Here is a 26,433-nt window from a genome sequence, read left to right on the forward strand (position 1 = left end):
TATCTTTTTGCAAAAATAAGCAAATGAATCATCTGTGTATATGTGATGTATATATGTACATTCTCATTTCCCCTTTTTCCTAATAGGAAATCTACTTACTTTAGATATATTCTTAAGCACATAGCTTGTTTTACTTAACATATTCTTAGAATCTCAAAATCACTCCATGTAAGTTCACAAAGATCATCCTTATTCTTTTTTTACAGCAGTATATAGTGCTATCTGTGAATATACTATAGTTTATTCAATCTTTATAGCCTCTAGGATGATTGCAGTATTTTGCTATGATAAATAACGCTACAATGAACAACCTGTGTGTATGTTTTCTTTTTTCTTATTATTGGAATGTGTCCTCTGTAAATTACTCAAAGGAGGCAGCAGATATCACATTATGTTAAAAACAAAACTAGCGCTATATTTTTATTTCAGGAGACTTGGACACAGTTGCAGGGCTGGAAAAAGAACTGAGTAATGCCAAAGCAGAACTTGAACTCATGGCTAAAAAAGAAAGAGAAAGTCAAGTGAGTTTTCTAGTCAAGTCTTAATTTCAAAATCCCTGTTTTTTCTTTCAAAATAGTTTATATTTAAAAGTATATAATTTTCCAAGTATAATATCTGAGTCCAAATGCCGGGCATGACTTTTTTCTTTTTGGAGAAAAATATAAGTTATTTTATATATACATTATCTCAAAAAGATGCTCCTGTTTTTAGATTGGGACCATTAAAACTTATTAAGTGTTGGAAAAACATAACCCTCTCTCCCAATTGCTAACTGGAATAAAATAATTGTAAAGGCCGGGTGCAGTGGCTCATGCCTGTAATCCCAGCACTTTGGGAGGCCTAGGTAGGCTGATCACTTGAGGTCAGGAGTTCAAGACCAGCCTGGCCAATATGATGAAACCTCGTCTCTACTAAAAATACAAAAATTAGCCAGGTGTAGCGGCGGGCGCCTGTAATCCCAGCTACTTGGGAGCCTCAGGCAGGAGAATCACTTGAACCCGGGAGGTGGAGGTTGCAGTGAACTGAGATTATGCCATCACACTCCAGCCTGGGCAACAAGAGTAAAACTCTACCCCCAAGATAATAATAATAATTGTAAAGCACTAGTGAAAAAAGGAAGTGTGTGATTGCTGCGTAGAGTTATGACATTAGACCCATGAAATTAGTTTTAGAAACATGAAACGAGAAATTTGAGTATAATCAATGTTTATCAAGTATTCATGAGCTATATACTGTGCTAGGTACTTAAATTAGCACTAATGCTCACAGCTCAACACAAAGTAAGCGGTGTTGGCTCAATTATTATAGACGAAGAAGCTGAAACCCTGATTTCTCTTTTAAAATGGGAGTGGAGAATAGTCATGTAACTAATAAATGCCAGAGTTATGATTCAAACTCAAGCCTTTTGTGACTTCCCTTTCTTCCTAAGAAGATTCATTTCCTAGAGCACATTTTTCCCACCTTGTGCTTCAACTCTCTCTAGCATAGAGTTCTCATCAATTTTTTTAGAAGAGGCCTTTCAGCCTTAGAGATTCCCTTCCCCCTGCATTTCCTCCACAGCTAGCTGCATACTCAACTATGATGTTGAAGAAATGCTAAGACCACAGGGCAGAGTTACAGACTGAAACTGAAAGCTTGTTTGTTACTGTGTTGGCATCTCTTTTAGAAAATCAGTCAGTGTCATAGCTTTCTGAATTCAGTTGAGCTAGCTAGTCCAAATAGCTCCTTAGTTTTTTTCTACCTTTTGCCATAGCTAGATCTCTAATATAAAACCTGTGTTTGTATTTGTGATGGAATTATCATATTTCATCTTTTGATTTCATTACCATATTTCTGCTTACAAACAGACTCATGTTTTATGACTCAGTTAGTTTTCAGGATATGAGAAGGTGTGGCGTTTAAGAAATACCAGTTTTTAAAATCCCCTAGTCTCCCTTTTTGTGGTTCTACCTTAGCTGTTTTCTGATTATTCATGTCAGATATTTTAGTTTCCACATCCTCTTCCTGTTTTTCTCACATTTATCAAATCCAAAGTAATGTTACTTTTTGGTTCTGTCCTGTTTTCAGGATCATGAAATTGAAATGCCTATGAATGGGTATTTTGAGTGGGTGATATTTAACTATTGCTAAATTCCTTTAAAGGGTTTCTTTAAAATAACTTGTCCTTACCATAAAGACTATATGGATATGTGGGATCTACAGGAAAGACATTATTACCTAGTGGCTCTGAGTCAGCTTCCCTGAGTTCACGTTCTGGATTTACCACTTACTAGCCAGCCCTGTGATTTCTGAACAAGTTCCTTAATTTCTCTCAGACTCAATCACTTTGTCTGTAAATTGAAGAGTAGAAGAAGTCACCTTGTGTATACATCAAAGAGTAGTTATCTCATAGGATTGTTGTGAGGGTTCACTCATTCATTCATTAGCTATATGGGGACCTTCTCTAAGCTTGGGCTAGTGCTTGGGATGAGGTAGTGAATGAAATCTGTAAGGTCTCTGGCTCTATATAGCTAATTTCTACTGGAGAGATACAGACAATAAATAAACAAACATTATAGTTATAGAGTATAGTAAGTGATATGAGGGAAATGATAGAAAGCAACATGGATGGAGACCATCTTAAATAGGGTGGCCAAAGAAGGCTTCTCTGAGCAGATGACACATAAGCTGGGACCTGAGGATGAACAGGAGGCAGCCCTGGGAAAGATATTTCAGGCAAAGGGAGTAGTAGTTGTAAAGGCCGAGTCAAGAGAAAGTCTGGTGTTCCTAGAAGAGAAAAAGTCTAGTGTGCCTACGGAGTCAAGAGTGAGGAGTAAAATGGCAGATATTAAAGTAGGAAAAGTAGGCAGGAGCCAGATCACTAGGTTTGTTAAAAGGTTTAAATATCTACAAAGCATTTATTAGAGAGCCCGGGGCATAGTGTTAGCAGCTATGGTTGTTATCATGATTTTTTTTTTTTTTTTTTTTGATGCAGAGTCTCGCTCTGTTGCCAGGCTAGAGTACAGTGGTGTAATCTCAGCTCACTGCAAGCTCCGCCTCCCAGATTCAAGTGATTCTCCTGCCTCAGCCTCCTGAGTAGTTGGGGTTATAGGCACACACCACCATGCCTGGCTAATTTTTGCATTTTTAGTAGAGATGGGTTTCACCATGTTGGTCAGGCTGGTCTCGAACTCCTGACCTTGTGATCCGCCCACCTCAGCCTCCCAAAGTGCTGGGATTACAGGCATGAGCCACTGTGCCTGGCCTATTAAATCATGATTTTTAATGAACTTTGTCATAACCAAGTATTTGTCATTTTCTGGTGAGAACACTGAAAGTTTAGGGCATGTAGTGCCAGCTTTTGGCAATATTTCTTCCTAGGTGGTGGCATGTTCTTCCATCAGGAGGCATGTAATGTTTGGTGATCTCTCGTGATGGTAGCAGCTGTTGCTGTTTCATGCCTTATCCATTCATTCATTAAGGGTTGCAAAATGGAGATACCCTCATGCTGTCACTTTTTCATCTGTTGGGTGAAATACATAAAAACTTCATCTCTTCTTGCTGCTGCTAATGGTGACCATTCTTTTTCAGTATCATAATAAGCTTGTTAAACAAATTTGATGTGTTTTATAGTGCCAGCTAAAGTGGAAGACGTCATTAAGAACAACTATGACATCTTCCCATAAAACATCCTTTGGTACCATACTGCATGGATTATTGATTTGAGGCTGTAGAGCCCTATTCATGTTCTCGTTTTCTTTTGCATTACTGGCTGATAGTGATATGATATGCAAAAGCATTTGCCTCGGTGTTAAAATGTAAACATGGCAGATACTGTTTCCTCTTTCCACAGATGGAACTTTCTGCTCTACAGTCCATGATGGCTGTGCAAGAAGAAGAGCTGCAGGTGCAGGATGCTGATATGGAGTCTCTGACCAGGAACATACAGATTAAAGAAGATCTCATAAAGGTCTTTCAAAACTTTTCAAAGACCATTGGAAATGTTCACAGCTCAGAATAGCTGTAGGGCATCTTCAGACAATATCTGCACACATTGGATCCCTTGGCCAGTGATTATCAATATCCCACTTGAAAGTATAGGCAGACTATTTTAAGAATGTTTGTTCCCCTGCTCCTCTGCTGAATAACCCTTATTGCTGTTTTCACATCCACACTTATTTTTTGACTTGTAGGACCTGCAGATGCAACTGGTTGATCCTGAAGACATACCAGCTATGGAACGCCTGACCCAGGAAGTCTTACTTCTTCGGGAAAAAGTTGCTTCAGTAGAATCCCAGGGTCAAGAAATTTCAGGAAACCGAAGACAACAGGTAAGTTATTGGAATGTAAATCTTATTTATTTATTTATTTACTTTTTTTTTTTTTTTTTTTTTTTTTTCAGTAGAGACGGAGTTTCACCATGCTGGTCAGGCTGGTCTTAAACTCCTCACCACAAGTGGTCCGTCCTCCTCGGCTCCTCAAAGTGCTGGAATTACATATAGGCATGAGTCACCACATGAGACAGGGTCTCACTGTGTCACCCAGGCTCGAGTGCAGTGGTACGATCACTGCTCACTGCAGCCTCAAACTCTGGGCCTCAAGGAATCTTCCTGCCTCTGCCTCCTGAGTAGCTGGAGCTGCAGGTGCACGCCACCACGCCCAGCTCAAACTTTATTTTTCTACTGTGAAATAAACCATGGTAAATCTGTCAATCTCAGCTATTTGTGGAGGGTTAGTTGATGGTATTTCATAGAGAACTGTGCTCTAAAGTTTCCTACTTTGGTCAGTAGCAGCTATAGATGCCCCTTTCTGACATTTGTAGTTCTGAAGAGAGCAGCAGTTCTTTTGGACACATACCAGTAGTTATCCCTCACACTCATACATAAGTCGCCTCCCTCTCAACTGAATCGTTCTCTTTTATCTGCGTTTAACCATGTTCAAGTCTCTCCCAGTTAAAAAAAAGAGAGAGAGAGAAAGAAATCCATGCCTTTTCCCCAAATTTCTTTGTAGCTGCAGCCTCGTTTAACCATTCTTCAATGCCAAACTTTTCCAAAAGACTTACTTGCCTGTACTCCCTGTCTCCATTATCATCCCTCTCACTAACTACTCACCCCACTCCATTCTGGCTTTTAACTCTACCTTAAACAACTCTGTTGATTATACATTATCATAGCTCATTATCTTTATAGCACTTATTACATGCACAGTGACACACATCTATGATTAATGAACGTCTTTTTCCTCCACTAGATAGTAAGCTTTCCCCTAGGACCTAGAACAGAGTCTGTCCCGTAGAAGGTGCTCAGTAAATATTTATTGAATGAATGAAGAATATTAGTGAGTCCTATTATATACATTTCCCTCTTGCCTGTCCTGTTTCCCTCTTACTCCTTTCTCTTAGCTGCTTTCCTGTGCTTCTAGCTTTTCTCTCCTTTTTCTTCTTTTTGCTCCCATGTTTGAATTCCACCTTACAGGGTTTTAAAGATTAAAAAAAAAAAAAAAAGGTAATATGACATTGATTTGAAAACTATAAAATGGTATCAAAAGTTTAAATACTAAGATAGTGGGCTTTTTAAGTCCTAGTACATGCTAATGCATTTTCTTGTTTCTCAGGATTAACTGTGGCTTCATGTCTCACTGTGCCATTTGCATGTTGCTTCTTCTCTCTTCTTTCCCCAGTTGCTGCTGATGCTAGAAGGACTAGTAGATGAACGGAGTCGGCTCAATGAGGCCTTACAAGCAGAGAGACAGCTGTATAGCAGTCTGGTGAAGTTCCATGCCCATCCAGAGAGGTAAGAGACTGGCTGTTTTTCCTTTTATTCTTTATTGAAATCTTTATTTCTTTTACTATCGTGTTCTTTTTATGCCTTTTATTCTTCATTAAGTGCCGATGCTTATGATACTGAAGAGGGGAGAAAAAAACAGGGACAATTACTGGGGCTACCCACTTTGTCATTTGTTTTATGGATTGCTCTGAGCCTCAGTGTCAAAATCTTAAGTTGGGAATAGTGTCTGTTTCACACAGCTATTGCAGAGATTAAATAAGAAGACAGCTTTGGTGTCTGAAACAATGCCTTGCATAGAGTAAGAACTCAGTGTATGTTCATTTCTTTTCTGTGATCCATGTCCTGTTAAAGGCTGTTCTATTATAAACATAAGGCTATTCCCTGTCTCTACTAAAAATACAAATATGAGCTGGGTGAGGTAGCGCATGCTGTAGTCCCAGCTACTCGGGAGGCTGAGGCAGGAGAATGACTTGAACCCAGGAGGCAGAGGTTGCAGTGAGCAGAGATCGCACCACTGCACTCCATCCTGGGTGAGAGAGTGAGACTCCATCTCGAAAAAAACAAAAAGTAAGGTTATAATGGGCACTGATATTCATTTAATATCGTCAATTAAAATATATTAATTGGGATGGCTAAATCATCCTGGGACCACCGATAACTATCATGATGAATATATTTTCTTCTACCTCTTGATTTTTGGTCACATATATGATACCTCTCTGGATCATTTTGTATTCTCTTCATTTTTTTTTCTCATTTTGCCTTCCCTACTAGCCCCTTTTACTCTTTTTCAATTATTATTATGTTATTATTATTATTATTATTGCTATTCAGTTTCCTATAATTTATTGTTGGGCTTTAAAAATGTTTTCTTTCTACCAGGAAAATGAAGGCAGAGGAAAGGTCTGATAGGACCAATTGATTGTGTTACTTTTTAAAGAACCTCTGGAGCTTTAGTGTTTATGAACCAGATTTCTTTTCAGCACACCATCCCACCTCAAGTTTGGTAACAAATGAGAAAACAAGTATCTTCAGTAGTGGTTCTACTTGGCTCAGTCTTGCTCCAGTTTACATTTAGTTTGCCCTGGGTTTTAGTTTTTCAGAAACAAAAGCTTTTAGTCAAATAATGAAATTTCTCTTTTTTGGGCTATAAGGGTGTGAGATAAGTTTTAGGGGCTATAATTTTATGTGAAATTGGCCCAGAATCTAGCATAAGGGGCAAGTTTTTAAAAAAGGGAGCAGTCTTTACTAATCTATCAGCGGTGAACACAAATGCCACACAGACTACATTCATTTATTGTGTCCTGGAGAACAATTACTTTACAAAGTCGTGTGGCTCAAAGTGGCACTGATAGTTCTTTGGAAGCAAATGTGGACTCACTACAGTTGATGGCTAATCCATTTTCCTTCCGTGTGGCATGTTTAATCAGCTCTGAGAGAGACCGAACTCTGCAGGTGGAACTGGAAGGGGCTCAGGTGTTACGCAGTCGGCTAGAAGAAGTTCTTGGAAGAAGCTTGGAGCGCTTAAACAGGCTGGAGACCCTGGCCGCCATTGGAGGTGGGGAACTGGAAAGTGTGCGAATTCATCACAAGCATGCCTACTGAGCACTGGCGGGTCAGACTGCAGCCCAGGATGGAAAACCTTGTTTGCACGAACCAGAAAGATCCTTATCTGACTTTGGCAGAATTAAACGGTGACTTACTAATGATAGAACTGGTACAAGTAGCATCAACTACAAAGTGAAATTCACTTTAGCCTACATGGATCTCACTGTACATACATATCAATCCCCAAATTGAATGGTGGAGGTTGCAAAGTGTATTTGCACATTTTAAATCATTCTGCTTTAGTTTTTCCACTTTTATTCATTCTTATCTCTAGCCCCTTCTCATTCCCTCGTCCCTTCTGTAGGCCAATAAAGTTTATTCTTCCCCCACTTTCACAATCCATTTCATATGCTCCATATCATATCATAAATGCAGGTATGTGTATTATTTTTGCCATTCAGCCAACTCCTCTTTGAGTGACAGCATTTTTAAATCAAACAAATACAAGTTTTAAGATGACAGAGTGGGAAAGAGATTGAGAGTCTATAAGAATGACTTCGTAAAAGTGATATAATCCTTATCAGAAGGTAATCAAAACCAGGAGAGTCGTCTTGTAATAGGAGACTGCAAGTATTGGGAAGGCCAAGTTAAAGAACAGAGGCAAAAACTATGAAAGTGATCATAGTAAACTTTTATCTCCAATACTGTCTCAGAGTTGACTGTTGTACATGAGTGAAATTAGATTAGGTACAAATTAAATTCTATTTAAAATTTGTTCTTTATTGATTCCTTTAGGTTTCTTTAAACCAAAGTCATGCTATTTAGTCAGAACATGACTTCTAGAATGGTCTTCCAGTGTCAGAATTCTCTGTCTACAAAGATAATTTCAAATGTAGTATCCCTTTTTACATTCAGTGTTTCACCAAATAACTCATTATAGCCAAAGGAGGGTATTGCATCTTCCATTTGTGGCACTAGATAGGGTCCTAAATTTTTCACTATTTAGTATGTATACATTTCTCCATATAAAAAGAAGTGACAGACTTCAGGCTTTGAAGTGCTTGAATAGTTTAGAAAGAAATGTTACAGATGTATGTTTATAGTTTTAATCATTGTCTCAATGCTTTCTTGTGGCAACATGACAGGTATAAGGAGAGGGGCACTGGAGATTGTATTTCTAATATCTTAACAATCATGAGTGTGAAAAGTAACCAAGATTGCTTTGCAGCTTTGTGGGTTCAACATCATTAATTTGTTTTTATTTCCTCTGGTTTTAAGTTTCCTAGTTGAGAAACTGAGGTTTCAGTTACTTTAAACTTGGAATTTGGGAACAGTGATTGAGGCTTTGTAGCATAATAAATGTGACTGGATACCCTTTCTAAACTAAGTGGGGCACAAAGATTTTTTTCCTTCCATTATTTTTTACATGACACTTTATTTCTTTCACATGTTGACATGACTTGTATTACATTCTAAATTTCATCTGTTTCTGTAACTTTAGCTGTGTCTATAACAGGCAGAGCGTCAGTAAAACTAGAGTGGACAGGGAGAAAATGTTCTACTGGGGAAGCACTCTGGAATCTTCTGACTAAGTAATTTGCAAAAGATTGATAGCCGTAAGCCTTACTCTTAATGGATCTGCCATTTCAGTTTCAATGGCTTTTGAGGATAAAGGAGTCAGTGGAGGAAGGAGATAGGAAGTGTAGGCAGATCCATCCACTTTTCTTAGTCTCCTAATTTTAAAAGACTGTTTCTTGCACAAAATTTTTTGTAACTTTCCAGAAGAGGAAGGTAATGGAGCTGTAGAAATGCCAACCCATCAAAGACTAGTTTGTCGTGTCATTACAACAAGGCATTTAGGGAATGTCTTTGCTTAATTTTACTAATAGAACAAGGAAGCCCTCTGAGTCTGCTATTAACATTCAGCTCTGGGTGATTCTTTGTTTCTCATGGCTCATAGTGATTACAGTTTATGTTAATAATCACTCCTACTTCTCAACCTCCAGCAAGAGTAAATTGATAGAAGGATAAAAGTCTGATCTTAATCTCATAAATATGACTAAAATATGGCACTAACTTTTTCTGGTCTAGATAGCTGGAATGAGGCTTACAAACAATGTTATCTGGAGAGAGCTTGCTGGTCTAACAACTTTGGGTGTTGGACATATCACTTAATAATATTTAGCATGATATAATATTCCATTTTCTCTTCAGGAGCACAGACTCTTTCTCATACTGGATTATTCTACCTTTGACAGTCATTTTTCAACATGACAGTAATTTTAGATAAAGCATCGTGTGCTTATAGAACCTTGTGCTTGAGATTATTCTACCTTTGACAGTCATTTTCCAACATGACAGTAATTTTAGATAAAGCATCGTGTGCTTATAGAACCTTGTGCTTGAGATTATTCTACCTTTGACAGTCATTTTCCAACATGGCAGTAATTTAGAATATAGAACCTTGTGCTTGACTAAAAATAATCTTCAAATAAAAATAATGAAGTAAATTTTTCCTTAGGCCATGTTTAATTGGAAGCATAGAACTTAAATTGAGAAAAAAATCCATATGATAGATTTTGTTTTTCTCACATTTCCTTTTTGAATAATAGCAAATAATGCAGAGTAATGGTTGTAAGAGTTCAGGGTAGATGAAGTCTGTAGGTTTTAGAAGTATAGAGTTGAAAAGAACCTCCAAGAGGACTTACTTAATGAGCGAACTAAATGTCCTTAGACAGATATTGTCCCTAAACTCTTTTCTTTTGAAAGTTTATAGTATTGAAAATTTGATGACTATTAGCACCTAGTATAAATCAACATTCATCTGCTGTTCTCTTTTTAGATAGCCAAGTTATAACTTTTTCGAAAAGATATTATTGGACTATGTTAGTAGGTCTGCCTTCTCCTTTGATAGTGCACTCTTACCTGTCACCCAACCTTCTCCACACCCTCTTCTCTTCATTCACTTGTGGACAGCAGTAATAGTTTTAGTACCTTTGCTTCTTAGAGGAAATACATTTTTCCTTATTTATATTTTTAAAAGATGTTTCTATTACATTATATATAGCAAGAGATCTATTAAGGATCCAGAAAATCTTAACCTGTATAGGATATGAGTTCCTAACCACAAGAATTAGTTTCCTTCAGGGTTCTTAAGTATATTCTGTTTACACAGTTTATACATAAGTAAACTCTGTGGCAGATATACATAAAAACCCTATCACTTTTATGCTCATTCATCCTCCTAATTCAGTGTCTGGGTCATGAGATGTTTGGCTCAAAGCTTCAAAAACTGTTCAAGAAAACTGATTTCAGTTCTCTCTATGTTGATCTTCCAGTTGGATCTGAAGCCTTCTGATTGTGGAAAGGAGGAGCAGATCACATTATACTGAAAATTGTCCTTTTCACTGAGAAATAAAGGTTGACTGAGCTACCTAAAGTCACTTTCCTTTGGACTGTAAGCCTTAGAGAGAACAATAATACCTTTGCTTTTCTTGAGGTAGTATTAGAAAACTCCAGTTACCATTGATAGGATAAACTTGTTTTCCCATTTCAGGGTCTTTTTATATAAAACAGTTACAACATCTTGGCATTTGGCATCCCTGAAAAGCTCAAGTGGCCTTTTCAAATAGGGCTTCATGGCTTCATGGAGTATTACTGACTTTACAGTCAGTATCCTGCAAAGAAAGGTGACAAACTTCCTGTGAAGTTAGGAAGAAATATTAGTAACCCACACACTTACAGTCCATTTTCCATTTTACCTTGTAGAAGTTTGTACTAGAGATAGAACAAATGAAATTACTTTTCTTTTCCAGGTATATCCTGTGAGATACCTGAGAAAATACAGAGTATTTTCTCTCAGTTCTCTCAGGGTTAAAGCTCAGTGAGATTTTCTTTTCTCTTTGGTAGTATGGAAAGATTTGCACCATGGAAAGAATAGCTGGAAATTTGGAACTCAAATATGGCAATACAGTAATAAACAGAAGGAGTGAGTCAGTAGGATAATATATTGGAGTGATTTCTGTAGGGTAATGATTTCAGTTATAATGTGTTTTAGAATGTGGATTTAAGCCACCTTCTCACCCTCTGTACCAGTAGCTTTGTTAAAACATTTTATTATGATCAAATAACAAGCCTGTTGCTTTTAAGTAATCTAAGTGTTAACACAAGGTAAGTCTTCAACTTCTCCCTGTTCTCACCTGGGCCAAGATGAACTCTCCAAATAAAAAATAGCATCGTAATTTGCCTCCAACAAAGAATGGGAAATGGAAGGAAACACAAAACTGTGGTCCTGACAGTACTAATTCTACCAGGTTTCAAATAAAAATAATTAAACTTATAAAGGGACATACTGATTCTTTTTGTGTTACTCTCCCTTTTTGTTTTTTAAAGTCAAATTCCAGAAGTAAAAATCTTTATCATACTGTTTTCCTCTTACTAAACCTGGAAGAGTAAAATAGAAAGTTCAGCAACATCAGAAAATGTTGTATTTAAAATAATATGAAGAATAGGGGTTTTAAGTACATAAACCAAGTTGGCTTCCTTATATAGGTTTAATTTTAGTATATAACATGAATATGTAGTGCTTCTTTTTTTTAATTATACTTTAAGTTCTAGGGTACATGTGCACAGCGTGCAGGTTTGTTACATATGTATACATGTGCCATGTTGGTGTGCTGCACTCATTAACTCATCATTTACATTAGGTGTATCTCCTAATGCTATCCCTCCCCCCTCCCACCACTCCACAATAGGCCCCAGTGTGTGATGTTCCCCTTCCTGTGTCCAAGTGTTTCCATTGTTCAACTCCTACCTATGAGTGAGAACATGCGGTGTTTGGTTTTTTGTCCCTGTGATAATTTGCTGAGAATGATGCTTTCCAGCTTCATCCATGTCCCTACAAAGGACATGAACTCATCCTTTTTTATGGCTACACAGTATTCCTTGGTGTATATGTGCCACATTTTCTTAATCCAGTCTATCATTGATGGACATTTGGGTTGGTTCCAAGTCTTTGCTATTGTGAATAGTGCCGCAATAAACATAGGTGTGCATGTGTCTTTATAGCAGCATGATTTATAATCCTTTGGGTATATACCGAGTAATGGGATGGCTGGGTCAAGTGGTATTTCTAGTTCTAGATTCCTGAGGAATCGCCACACTGCCTTCCACAATGGTTGAACCAGTTTACAGTCTCACCAACAGTGTAAAAGTGTTCCTATTTCTCTACATCCTCTCCAGCACCTGTTGATTCCTGACTTTTTAATGATTGCCATTCTAACTGGTGTGAGATAGTATCTCATTGTGGTTTTGATTTGCATTTCTCTGATGGCCAATGATGATGAGCATTTTTTCATGTGTCTGTTGGCTGCATAAATGTCTTCTTTTGAGAAGTGTCTGTTCATACCCTTCACCCAATTTTTGATGGTTTTTCTTTTTCTTGTAAATTTGTTTGAGTTCTTTGTAGATTCTGGATATTAGCCCTTTGTCAGATGAGTAGATTGCAAAAATTTTCTCCTATTCTGCAGGTTGCCTGTTCACTCTGATGGTAGTTTCTTTTGCTGTGCAGAAGCTCTTGAGTTTAATTAGATCCCATTTGTCAATTTTGGCTTTTGTTGCCATTGCTTTTGGTGTTTTAGGTATGAAGTCTTTGCCCATGCCTATGTCCTGAATGGTATTGCCTAGGTTTTCTTCTAGGGTTTTTATGGTTTTAGGTCTAACATCGAAGTCTTTCATCCATCTTGAATTAATTTTTGTATAAGGTGTAAGGAAGAGATCCAGTTTCAGCTTTCTACATATGGTGAGCCAGTTTTCCCAGCACCATTCATTATATAGGCAATCCTTTCCCCATTTCTTGTTTTTGTCAGGTTTGGTTTGTCAAAGATCAGATGGTTATAGATGTGGTATTATTTCTGAGGACTCTGTTCTGTTCCATTGGTCTATATCTCTGTTTTAGTACCAGTGCCATGCTGTTTTGGTTACTGTAACCTTGTAGTATAGTTTGAAGTCAGGTAGCATGATGCCTCCAGCTTTGTTCTTTTGGCTTAAGATTGTCTTGGAAATGTGGGCTCTTTTTTGGTTCCATATGAACTTTAAAGTAGTTTTTTCCAATTCTGTGAAGAAAGTCATTAGTAGCTTGATGGGGATAGCATTAAATCTATAAATTACCTTGGGCAGTATGCAATTATTACCTTGGGCAGTGTGCAATTGTAGTTTGATAGGAGGCCTCTTTTCCTTGATTCTCTCATACAGCACCATAATATTAAAGTCAGCAATAGTTGGTTCATGACATGAAAATGTGAGCGTTCTTGTAATGAACGCATGGCAGAGTACCTGGGAGTGAAAGTGAGATGGAGCTGAGAGTATCGGACAAAAGGGCCCAGTACTGAAGGAAAGAACACTTGGCACTGCCAACTTATTCATGCTTAAAGTTTTAGTTCTTCAGATCACCTTTTAAAATTAATAAAATGTGATCTCTTGCCATGTTCTAAGTAAGTATATGGAAAAACATCACTCTTTTTCTGTTGATCCCATATTAATGGCTTAAAGGAAGATAATGACAACAGAGTAGAATTTGGGGGAAATGGTCTTGACTCCACCCAGTTTGGACTCGTTACTAAAGAATTAACATGTCACGAACCAGGTGTGGTGGCATGCACCTGTAGTCACAGTTACTTGGAGGCTGAGGTGGGAGGATCCTTTGAGCTCCGCAGTTCAAGACCAGCCTGGGCAACATAATGAGACCTCATCTCTAAAGCAAAATAAAACAAAACAAAAAAAGAGGTCATGAAGTTTCCCCTAAGGCTTATTTATGCATGTTGGAGTTTTAAGACAGTTATCGTTTAATGATGATTAATCCTTTTTGTAAGGCGCCTGTTCCAAAGAGTTCAACCTACTTTACTGACAACTCCTTACTTTTTCAATGTCCTGTGAGGCAGAGAGCAAAGAGTGTCATTTCAAGCCTCCTGCTGGGGAAACAAGTATTCAAAAATGAAGAAGTGCAGGTGGAATCCATCAAGATCTTTCAGATAATAACATCAAGTATAAAACTTCCTTCTGCTGATGATATTCAGGTTCTATGGCCTTCAACTTTCTCAGCCTTCAATTTATAAGCCCATGGACCACTTCAGTTTACTTACAATAACAATAATAATAATATTGTTTAAGGATGATATTTATTGAGTACACACTGTGTACCAACCACTGTTCTAAGCACCTCAAAATCAGCAAACCCTTTAAAGTTCACAACAGTTTGGAGCGGATAATGCTCTTAACCTTCATTATTAAATGAAGAAACTTAGTTATGGAAAGGTTATGACTTGCCTAAAGTGACATAACTAACGAAAAAAAGCACAATTCAAATCTAGACGGTCTATCTCCATAGTTCGTGTTCTTAATTATTATGCCATACTCAATTTTAAAAATTCTACAATAGTATGAATTTTTGCCTCAGTGATAAGAATACTTTATATTTGCATAATGCTTACATTTCACCCAAGGATTTTATGGTCTTATGTTTTAGAGGCTTATTTTTGTATACTTTGTAGAAATAGATAGCTGATAGAAAATAATTTTCTAAATCTAAATAAGGGACATCTTGGTATCACCTCCATTTTGTATTGTTCAAAGCCTAGAAACTTCCAAGAACCACAAGTTGAGAACTTTTATTGAAGCCTCAAATAAAAGTTTTTGATAAAATTGCCAGTCTAACATGTAAAACTTAATCTCGAAGAAGCAAGTTAAATGAACAGATTCTTAAGCTTCCAGAGAATCTAAAGGTGGCAGACTATTTTATATTTTATCAAAAAATAAGCAGAAGAGTCATCAATACAAAAGCATAGGTACCTTTAAATTAGAAATTCAAAGTATTCCAAGTTAGTTCTGAAGACAATGTTTCGTTGTGCTGTAAAAGTTTAGAAAAGGGTATCACTCACAAAAGAGAAGTTCTATCATTAATTTAAAAAATGGAAAATGATAGAAGATGTCTAATGTAAACTTATATATGGGACCTTGTATGAGATAACTTACTCTTTTATTCCCATATTTTCTATAAATTTTTTAGCTTTACCCCTCAAACATGGGAGAAAAATTTCAGCATATTTATTCAAATTGGTAAAAGGCTGAGCAACCCTTAAAGCTGCCATAATGAAAGAAGACTGCGAGCTAGCTTAAAGAAGAGAAAGAAGGGAAGAAACAAAACTCCTGTGTAGTAGACAGTTGAGATGAGATGAACATTTATTTGTCTCCATCTAATTTCTTATGAAGCCAGAACCATAGCATCCTGCTGTTAAGTGAAATGAGATGGAGCATTATCCTAGAATGCAGACGTGGCACCAGAAAGGCTGCCAAGATAAGTGGAGAGCAGAAAGTGTCAGATAAAAACCGTCAAGACCAGTGACAGTCACCCTTTTCAATTCTCGCTTCTGGAACCTGGCAGGAATGGTTCTGGGATGTGGGCCCAGCTTGACTACACAACCCAGCAACAATGGTAGGGGATGAGGATCCTGACCTCATAGAGCTGAGCTTTCTTCAACTACAGGATCCTTCTCCAGCCCCGTGTTCAAAAGAGAAACAATGTGAACAGTCTGTTTTCTGTCACTGAGTGAGACAATTCATTTCCTTTGCTGGAAAAACATAAAAGATTGTGATTGCTACTGTTGTACAGGGAAAGATTTTCCGAAGTAAGCATAACATGATATGGGTGTCCTAGATAAATTAGTATCCTGGGTTCAGTAAGTTTTTAAAGCAGCAAAAGATTAGGGAATGTGTCCATACACCTCTACTCAGCTAGCATCCTGAGTGAGATGGTTTCTGGGGTTGGTTTGAATGAGTAAGTATTGGAAATTCCTCTTGTACACTGTCTGCCACAGACCTCTAAAGATGCTGAGTGGTAGAGGTGGTAGGGGCTTCACTGAACAAGACCCTTCTTTGATCCAAAGTTAACACAAAGTTCATGGTGTAGATGAGGAAACCTAAGCTGTTATCACAGCATACTTACTACCTCTTAGCACTTCCATGAGATCAGCCTGGGCCATTGCAAACATGTAGATGTGAACTGCCCCGCTTACCTTACCTGCATTGGGTAGTGAATGCTCATGATTCAAGCAGAGCCTTTCATGCCTGGATGTCTGAACTCAATGGAAGGTTCTTTGGTCTTGGAGGAAGAAGCAAAGATAAAGATCTGATTTGTCACCAGAAGAAAAAGTGAGTGCCTTCTATCTAAGAATCTAGAGTCTTGACCTACTGACACAGCTCTTGTGAGGGCTAGTTGTGTAACCTTGGATTCACCACCTAATCTCTTTGAGATCCAGGTTAATCAGTGGTCAGAAGTGGAGTTGTAACTGGTTGTTTGCTGAGGCTAGGATGAGAACAAGATTTCAAGATTCTTTAAGTTGGGGAGGTTCTATAAGACATAGTGAGTGTCACAGTAGATTTTCTTTGATAAATTAACCATAATAAATTTCTACACTTCCCGAAAAATCAGTAATGTAAAACATAACTCTTGGTCTTAAAATGTAGGAATAGTCTTAATTTTAATCAATATAAGGAGGAAGAAACACCCTAGATTTGTGCTGTCCAGGAGGGTAGCCACTAGCCACATGTAGTCATTTAAATATAAGTTAATTTAAATAAAATTTAAAATTCAGTGATTTGAAATGTGGGCTCTACTACCCACATTTCAAATGCTCAATAGCCATATATGACTGTGTCCACTGTACTGGGCAACACTGGCACGGAACATTGTTGTCATTGCAGAAAGTCCTCTTGGTCAGTGCTGCCTTAGACCTTTGCCCATACCACAAACTGCAGCTACTTGTACCTTAGAGCAAGGTGTAGATGTTTGGGCCCTAGAGTTGCTGTGTCCATCTTTGGAGAATGAAAGGATGGGTTAAATCGCATGTGGATAAAGCAGTGCAAGAAACCCTTCAGGCAAAGGGTGTCTGCGTAGAATAAGAGTTTGAGAGAGGCGAGGAGGAAGGGAGGTTAGAGGAAGAAATTACGGATCAACTGAATCATTGGGTGTCTTGAATCTTGACTAGACCTGAACCTTACGAGGACACGGGACCCCCAGAGGGAAGTTCCTCGGAGAGACTGTCACCCTATGCACAAATGATCCCAACAGTAGATACCTCTGAGAGAATCAGGGCAGCTCTAATCTCCAGGCACTCAGTGGTGGGAAAGGGTTAGTCATGTTGGATTAATGTTATGGAAGAGAAAGTTTTTATGTTGCCAGGCAATGGGGAATAATTCAGTCTTTTTTGACATTTGAGTGGGTTAACCAGTGTATCTGACAGTCGGCTCCTTAGAAATGGGTCTGTGCAGGCAAAGTCAGCTTATGTTGTGAGGCTCAGACTTGAGTATGAGTAAGAAAGTGTCTGTGATACAAAAAGTTCTATTTTTCTTGCCAGCCCTGCTGGCTAGGGAGAATTTCTTCCCCATGTATATGGAGAAAGGAAGAAATCAGAGGCAGCTGGCAAAGAGAGTATACTTTAACCTGCTGTCTGGAAGCCATCTGTGAAGGGAATCACTTTTCTTTTCTGGACTTATTTCCAGGTGCAGCTGCAGGGGATGACACGGAAGATGCAAGCACTGAGTTCACTGACAGTATTGAGGAGGAAGCCACACACCATAGTCACCAGCAAGTAAGTCAGTGTCAGGGTCTGGAGCTTCCAGGGTGGATGGCACACAGCCCTTCTGAGGTCTGATGGTCTCCTGCAGCCCTTGTGGACTTAGAGTGAGAAGATTTTTTTTTTATATAAACCACTTCTCAGTCATCTTCTTGTTCTCCTTGAGCTTCCCGGCTGCCTTTCCAACCCATGTCTTCACTCCATTTTCCTCTCCAATCCACCCTTTGGTTTGTATTGTATCTCTTTCTTCTGCTTCCTGCCCCTTCCTACCCACCTTTGCCTCTATTTATTCTCTGTAGCTATAGCTTCAGAAGAATTTTTACTTGCAAAACAATGGACACATTCTCCTTGGGCTTTTTGTAACTGAAAAGCACCACAGAAGACAGGGAGTCATCAAAGGGCTGCTCGGGGAGGTGGCGGGGTGGAGGACCTGCTTGGGAAGGAACTCCAAGAAGACTGGAATGCTTCCAAAGCAAGGGTCTTTCTCAGTGAAATCTCATTATACAGAGAGAACCTTATACAACCTGACAAACCACTGAGGTCATGGTGACTCAATGATCAGCAGATGGTTCTTCAACAGCAATCCCCTGTCAAGCCTCAGAACTTGAGGCTGAAACATTGTTTCCATCCACCATCAGTGCAGATGTAACTAGCATGTTACAAGAGTGAATAATCTGGACTTCAGAGATTAAGTCACCAATAGTGATCCCACAAGCACTCACTGGAACTCCTATAATGTCTCCACTTCGTCCGTGCCATTTAGCAATCTCATCTCCCAGATGGACTGTGCCTATGATTCTTAAGGAGAAAGTGAATCATTGGTAGGTGTCCCATGCAAGCAGCTGGACTTTCCAGTGACAGCTTTCTTGGGGCTTTTAGGAAAACTATACAAGAAATGAGGCTTTCTGGGTCTGCCTGTATGTCTTCTGCATAAGAGAAAGAGGAGACATCGAATCAACCAATAAGAAGAGCCCAAGTGAGCGTCCTCAAATCTTTTGGGATTTGGCACTTGCGGACATGAGTAGTTGTCTGGGATATGTCATGTTCTCAACAGTTTCTTTATAGTAGTTGGATCACCTTCTTGTAGTAGGATCAACCTTCTTGTTGCTATAGCTGTACCCAACCTTCCCTGCTCCCTTGAGTGCTTGCATGAGCTCCATTTTTTCTTTTACTTGAACAGCTTCTCCTGAGTCCTCCTTACTGATGGTTGTGTCTTTAATTATATACATCTCTGTCCCTCCAGACAGATCTCTCTGTCCTCACTCTCTGATTTCATTGAGGATCTTGGGTGAGAGAGAGGGACCTGCGGAATGAACAAATGTCTACCTAAGACAGCTAGATTGGGAGGTTGTCTGGTCACTGATGGTTATAATGACTGTGGGACAGGATTAATTTCAGAATAAATGAACAGGAGACACAGATATGAAGACAGTCAGATTCTGATTGATATGGTCTGAAGTGCTCCTGGTATTGCAAGTCATTTGCTCTGATTCTCAACTGCAGACAAACTGAGTTGTAAAGTTGCTTCTTCTTCAGCCTTCTTTCCTGTAGCCTAGAATGGAGAATCTGACCAGACCCCATTTTGAGAAGTTCAGCCCACCCTGGAATGAACATTTTACATTAGGGCATTTGTATTTCCCTCACAATACTTGCCACATTACTTGGCATAGGAGAGATGCTTAGTGTAATTATGAGTTAACAAGCCTTTGGATCAGGGCTTGACTCATGATAGACAAAGTATGTACCTGCTGGATGGAAGAATCTCTTGGGTAAGCACCATTTTTCTTTCTATCACCTTTCCTTGAAAATACATCTTCAGCTTTGGGTAGGAGGAATCTTGGGGTGTGAATTTACATTGCAAATTTACTTCATCTTTCTGGAGTTTGAGGTTGTGACTCTCCTGCTACCAATTAAATAAAGCTTACTTTGCCGTAACTGTTTTGTGTCCAGATTCTCAAAATTTGTTTGCTTGTTTCCAGGGAAGTGGTCCCTTAAGGTAGATTTTGAGCTTCTCTTTGTTATGTCCTTGGAAGGTAAACTTTTGCTTGACACCAAGCTCCCTTCCTACTCCAAGCATTCATACACTTTCCCTAACAGACACATCCAACCTTGTCTTTCTTCCAAGGTGAGAATCACCTTTTGGCCAATGCAAGTTGCTTGCTCCTTATTTTTTGGACTCAGCCACCTCAGGAAGCCTCAAGTCTGGCCATGATAGTAATTTTCCCTAGATTATCTCCCACGAAATTCTATTATCAAGCAGATGTAAGATCTATAATAAATACCTATGAAATTGCTGTGAAAGAAACTAGAGTAATCAACCATTGCATTTTTTATGTGAACTTTTGTAATGGAGAAAAAATTAATCAAGAATAAAGATTCAAGCCCAGGTAGTGTGCATCTATAGTTGCAGCTACTCAGGAGGCTGAAGCAAGAGAATCTCTTGAGCCCAGGAGTTCAGGGCCAGCCCAGGCAACATAATGAGACCCCCACCTCTTAAAGAAAAAAAAATCAAGATTCAAATACAAAGAACAGACATTAGTAGTCAAAGTGTGATAAACTTCAAAAAAGCTATTTAAAAAATTAGTTATTTTTGATTGACAAATCATAATTGTATACATTTGTGGGGTACGATATGATTATTTTATATATATACACGCACACATATATATACATACAAACAATATGGAATGATTAAACCAAGCTAATTACATATTCATCAACTTGCCTACCTATCATTTTTGATGGTGAGACATTGGAAATTTACTCTTATTTTGAAATATACATTATTATTGGCTATAGTCACCCTGCTATGTAATATATCTTAAGACTTATTCTTTTTGTCAATACTTTTGATCAACAATTTCCCCTACTCTCCCTCCCCACTCCACCAGCCTCTAGTAATCACCATTCTACTCTCGGCTTCTATGAGTTCAACTTTATTAGATTCCACATATAGGTGAGCTTATGTGGTATGTGTCTCTGTGTGCCTGGCTTATTTCACTAAGCATAATAACCTTCAGATTCATTCTTGTTGTCACAAATGACAGGACCTGTCCCCCAACATTTTAAGGTTAAATAGCATTCCATTGTGTATTATCTGCCACATTTTCTTTACCCATTTATCTACTGATGGACCTAGGTTGGTTCTACATCTTGACTATTTTGAATAATGCTGTAATGAACATGAGAGTGCAGATATACCTTTAACACATTCATTTCAGTTCCTTTGGATATATACCCAGAAATGGGATTACTGGATCATAGGGTAGATTCTATTTTTAGGTTTTTGAGGAAACTCTATACTGTTTTCCACACCAGCTGTGCTAATTTACATACCTATTCACGATGTGTGTGTTCCCTTTTCTCTGCATTATCTCTAACACATCATTCACCTTTCTGATAATGCCACTCTAACAGGTGTGAGATGATATTCATTATGGTTTTAATTTGCATTTCCCTAATGATTAGTGATGCTGAGCATTTGAGAAAAGCTCATTTTTAATGCCTTAATGTTGAGCACTGACTTAACATTGTGACAGATATGAAACAATAAGGTAAAAACAAAACAGTGTCATTCAAACAGGGTATCAGATTTGCACAGAAGCCTTTGTGGGGCAAATGGGAACCCAGCGCACAAAAAGTTGAATTATATGGAAGCAATGTCACGAGTGAGTTAGGAAATGTGAAAAAAAAAACAATAAGAGAGATATAATTCAAAATAGACCTAATGGATTCACACTATCATTACAAATACTGGAAGCCCTGGGGTTTCATTTGGGAGAAAGAAATATTTGCTTTCATACATGATCAAAACTAATGAAAAGGCTAGATCGTGAGTTACTTTTCAGGCATTTACATTTAAAACTTAAAGTTAGCCAAAGAAAGTCCACTTTGAGATGGAAATATGAAAACCCAAATTAGCCTGGGGAAAAATCAGATCCTTAGGAAATGTTTGATTTTCTCACTTTAAACTGGGAAATTAGATCAGATGTACCTTAAGGTTTTTCTGGTGTTAACATTCATGGTTCAGAATTTTTTCTTTTTAAAGAAAATAGGTATATTGAAACCAATAGAACAAGGTAACATATATCCAGAAGGCACTTTAATAATCGGTAAACTTCATTAAAGTTAGACATTATTTTTAAGCAGAAGGAACCCTTAAGGCCTAGAAAAGACTAATGCTGTGCCCGCACTCAAGACTAATGGCAAAGTGCATTTTAGTTAAGTTACTTGGAAAGAGTTTACATAGAATGGCAACATCACATAGTTTAAATGAGGGATGGAATCATAAGCTTTCAGAAGTGGTTTTATTTGGTCCCCCTTCCCTTATTTTGTCACAAATGCTGGAGGGCACATATGGAGATGGCCACCAGCCTGATTAAGCCTGCCAGCAGAGTCTTAGAGACAGACATTCCCGGGAGCCTGCCAAATCTCAGGCTCATAAAGCCCAAGTAAGATTGGGTGCTTGGGAATTGAGTGGCTTTGTCTAAGGATGTTTCTTCTTTGACCTGGGTACACAGGTCTTCACAACCTCAACTGCTATGCTACTGAACATCATTGCACATGCATACTGTGAATCAACCCTGCCACAAACCTGTGACCTAGATTTGAACATACTTTGTTATGGGGAATAGTAAAAGTCAGTGGCTTTGTGCCAACCCCGGCAGCTCTGTCAATCGTTGATCCATATAAGCTGTTCTGGGCCCTGCTCTGTTCAATGTATTGGTGACCTGAATGGAAATATAAAGCACATAATTGGCCGGGCACAGTGGCTCACGCCTGTAATCCCAGCACTTCGGGAGGCTGAGGCGGGCAGATCACAAGGTCAGGAGATCAAGACCATCCTGGCTAACGTGGTGAAACCTTGTCTCTACTAAAAACACAAAAAATTAGCCGGGCGTGGTGACGGGCACCTGTAGTCCCAGCTACTCGGGAGGCTGAGGCAGGAGAATGGCGTGAACCCAGGAGGCGGAGCTTGCAGTGAGCCGAGGTCACGTCACTGCACTCCAGCCTGGGCAACAGAGCAAGACTCCGTCTCAAACAAACAAAAAAAACATATAATTAATTCTACAAATTAGCCCCAATCATGGGGCCACTACATGATTTGTGGAAATGCACGTCAAATATTTGGATGACTTGGGTAATTGGGGAATGATTCAGTATAGCTAGAATAAATTTATAAGTGACAATTACAAGTCACAATATGTATAGAGATAAAAGAAAACAACATGACCCAGCAACAGCTGTGGGGGAGGGGTGGAAAATTGAGGTCAAAATTGACCCGAAGTTAAGTAAAAGCTCCAGATGCTGCCACTGAGAAGAAAAAGAAGCCAATGTGACATTGGGACGTATTTAGATTAATATTGGACAGACAGGCAGGAACTCCTTGTATTAAAGGAATTAGTCATATGCTAAGTAACTTATCATACTCAGATTTTGATTTCTACACTTTTAAGAGCATGGGAAAAGACCAAAGATAAGCCCAAAATGAACAATAATGAAGTCTAAAAGTTAACAAATTCCCATTTGAGGAAAAGCCATAAGATCTGCTTTAATTAAAACATTGATGAATAACTTCAAGAGTGTCCTCGAGAAATAGAAAGGTGCTGGGCAATTGTTCCTGCCTCTGTTTCTTCCACATGCTGAGATTTGTAGAGAGAGTTTGTCTGGCAGCATCGGCATAAGGATAATAACCAAAAAGTGAGGTCGGCTGCTTGGCAGGGCGGCTCCACCTGTACCTCCCAGTAGCTGCAGAGTGTGATTCTTCTGCTGCCAATGAAATGGTTGGTGTTGTCTTCCCTGTAGCTCCACCTTATTCTAATTCTGTGACTATGTCTGCTGACTGTTTCCCCAGTGCCCCGAGTCCTCCCTCTCAGCTGTCCTTGAGGGAGTCAGAGTTACAGGCAGGGCCTTAGGCTTTGCGCCCTGACACCTTAAGCCGTCATCTCCCGCCATCCAGCACTCAAGTGTTGCAGAGCTGATGAAGCTTCCTGACTTGTGAGAAAACTCGCAGGACTCTGTCTCCTCGGGAAGAGAAGAATCACCGCATTCACACCCTCCAGTCCTGTTTCAACCTTGTTTGTTTGCATTTGTTTTAATTTCTTATGTGCTTTTCTCCCTCACCATCTCTGGATTCTCCTCTTCTCTATGGGGAAATTCCTCCTGCTCATTTGGTGTGTCCTTCCCACCCAAACCAGTCCCCAGTGCCCTTATGCCTGACTAAGGAGGTTCTGGGTAGGGAGTTCATTTTAGATCTGCTTTTTTTGTTTGTTTTTGTTCTCATTGAGAACTGCCTTTGCAATCTCATGTTTCTCTTGGGTCCTCTTTAATGGCCTAACTTCTTCAAACCATGATTTTCTTTTAGCTTGTCAAGGTGGCTTTGGAGAAAAGTCTGGCAACTGTGGAGACCCAGAACCCATCTTTTTCCCCTCCTTCCCCGATGGGAGGGGACAGTAACAAGTGTCTTCAGGAAGAAATACTCCACCTGAGGGCTGAGATCCACCAGCACTTAGAAGAGAAGAGGAAAGCTGAGGAGGAACTGAAGGAGCTAAAGGCTCAAATTGAGGAAGCAGGATTCTCCTCAGTGTCCCACATCAGGTAGGACGTTCTTCCCAGAGAAGGGGACGTTGTGGGTCGTGAAGCACCACAGCCGAGGGCCTCGCCTTGCTGCAGCCAAGGCATCCGTGTGACAAGGGGCTGCTTGGTCTATATCCCAGGCAGAAATGCATTAACAGTTCTACAAATTCTTTAGATAAAAGTAAGTAATATTGGCTAATGGTAATCACTTTCTGTTATTCAAATAATCCTGGTCTTAATTCAGTATAACAATGCCCACTATTATTGTGCATCTGCCAGTCATACATATGACAGTCATGGTGGAAACCTCCTTGTTACATGACCAGTATTGCTCTTTTTAATTGACTGAAACATATAAGGAATCCCTGCTATCTACTATGTTTCACTGCTGTATAGAGAACCAGAACAGTCCATGAAGGAGGAGGATTTTTTGTTGTTGTTTTTGTTTTTGAGATGGAGTCTTGCTCTGTCGCCCAGGCTGGAGTGCAGTGGCGAGATCTTGGCTCACTGCAAGCTCCGCCTCTCGGGTTCATACCATTCTCTTGCCTCAGCCTCCTGAGTAGCTGGGACTACAGGCGCCCATCGCTACGCCAGGCTAATTTTTCTTTTTTTTTTTTTTTTTTTTTTTTTTGTATTTTTACTAGAGACGGGGCTTCACCATGTTAGCCAGAATGGTCTCAATCTCCTGACCTCGTGATCCCCCCGCCTTGGCCTCCCAAAGTGCTGGGATTACAGGTGTGAGCCACCGCTCCCTGCCGGAGGGTTTCAAGCTGGATACAGAGAGCATTTTTAAGAATGGAGAGATTATGGTGCAATGAAGCAAAAACAGCTGTAGGAAAACTACAGGAGGATGAACAATGGCAAGAAAGGCAGCCACAGAAGGTGCAGTGAGTAGGGGTAAAGGCCTCGGGGCACGCAGAGAAAACTCTGTAAATACAGATAACATGTTTAGAGACAATAAAAGGTTGCTTGCATTAATCACTTTCCATCATCAGTCCCTGGGCCCTTTAGTTGCCATATTTACCATTTGTTCTGTAGATTATGGCCGTTTCTGAGCCAGGAGTAGAGGAAGCAGAGCTGGGGAGGACCAGAGCTGGGTATTCATACCAACATCCTGGACTGCAGGGGACACAGCTGAATCTAGGGGGTAAAGGCAACCAGTTTTCAGGAGCCCTGGAACACCCAGCTTCTGAAGCACATGCACACCTAGCTGTCCTCACTGAGGCCTAATTTTCACCAAGACATTCCAGATAAATTCTTTCCACAATAGCAAACTCACACTAGGGTTGAGTGGAAGCAAACATGGCTGTGACAAGTCTATTCACTTAACTTCTTTGAGCCTCAGCTTCCTTTTATATAAAATAAGGATGATAACACTTACCTAGTGGAGTTAGCAGATGCTTAAATGCTTAAATGAAATTGCATATACGGTATGGCTGGCTCAGGGTCTAACAGGGAAGTCATTCAATCCCTGCTGTACTAGCTGCAGACCTGAGAAATACAGCAGAATCAAAACTAAAACTACATTTAAGAACCTTGAATCAAAAATATGTCATTCCATTAACATTGATATAAAATTTTTAAAATATTCCTTGGGAAAAGATCTTAGGAATTCCTTGGGAAAAGATGCTTTTGATCCCCAAGATTAAAATAAAGCTATCACTTCACAATTATTTACTAGACACATTTAAAAAATAAATAGGTAGAAGGTGGAGTAAGATGATAGAATAGAATTATCCAGAAATGGTCTCCCCGAAGGAACATCAAATTGAACAACTGTCTATGCAAGAAAACACTTTCACAAGGGCTAACCAGGTGAGAGATCACAGCACCTGCTTTTAACATGAAAACAAGGAAAGATGATTGAAGAAGGGAGGAAGGACAGTCTTGCATTGCCTATGACACCTCTCCCCCAG

General features: G+C 39.2%; 1 protein-coding gene across 1 annotated transcript; it reads left to right on the forward strand.

The window, feature by feature from the left end:
- Nucleotides 1–479: 479 nt before the first annotated feature.
- LOC102134985 (myomegalin-like) lies at nt 480–24,581 on the forward strand. Its single transcript, XM_045384623.3, has 7 exons — nt 480–521; nt 3,833–3,949; nt 4,173–4,310; nt 5,659–5,771; nt 7,196–7,323; nt 17,868–17,956; nt 24,306–24,581. The coding sequence occupies exons 1-7, from the start codon at nt 495–497 to the stop codon at nt 24,540–24,542; spliced, it is 849 nt and encodes a 282-aa protein (XP_045240558.2). The 5' UTR covers nt 480–494; the 3' UTR covers nt 24,543–24,581.
- Nucleotides 24,582–26,433: the final 1,852 nt, after the last annotated feature.

The sequence above is a fragment of the Macaca fascicularis genome, chromosome 1 (assembly GCF_037993035.2).
Source record: "Macaca fascicularis isolate 582-1 chromosome 1, T2T-MFA8v1.1".
Lineage (NCBI taxonomy): Eukaryota > Metazoa > Chordata > Mammalia > Primates > Cercopithecidae > Macaca > Macaca fascicularis.

Excerpts from the sequence above, each read along its gene's own strand:
- LOC102134985 (XM_045384623.3), top strand. The coding sequence starts at position 495 with ATGGCTAAAAAAGAAAGAGAAAGTCAA. Across the intron at positions 4,311-5,658 it reads CAGGAAACCGAAGACAACAG|TTGCTGCTGATGCTAGAAGG; the intron begins GTAAGTTATTGG and ends TTCTTTCCCCAG. Across the intron at positions 7,324-17,867 it reads GACCCTGGCCGCCATTGGAG|GTGCAGCTGCAGGGGATGAC; the intron begins GTGGGGAACTGG and ends ACTTATTTCCAG.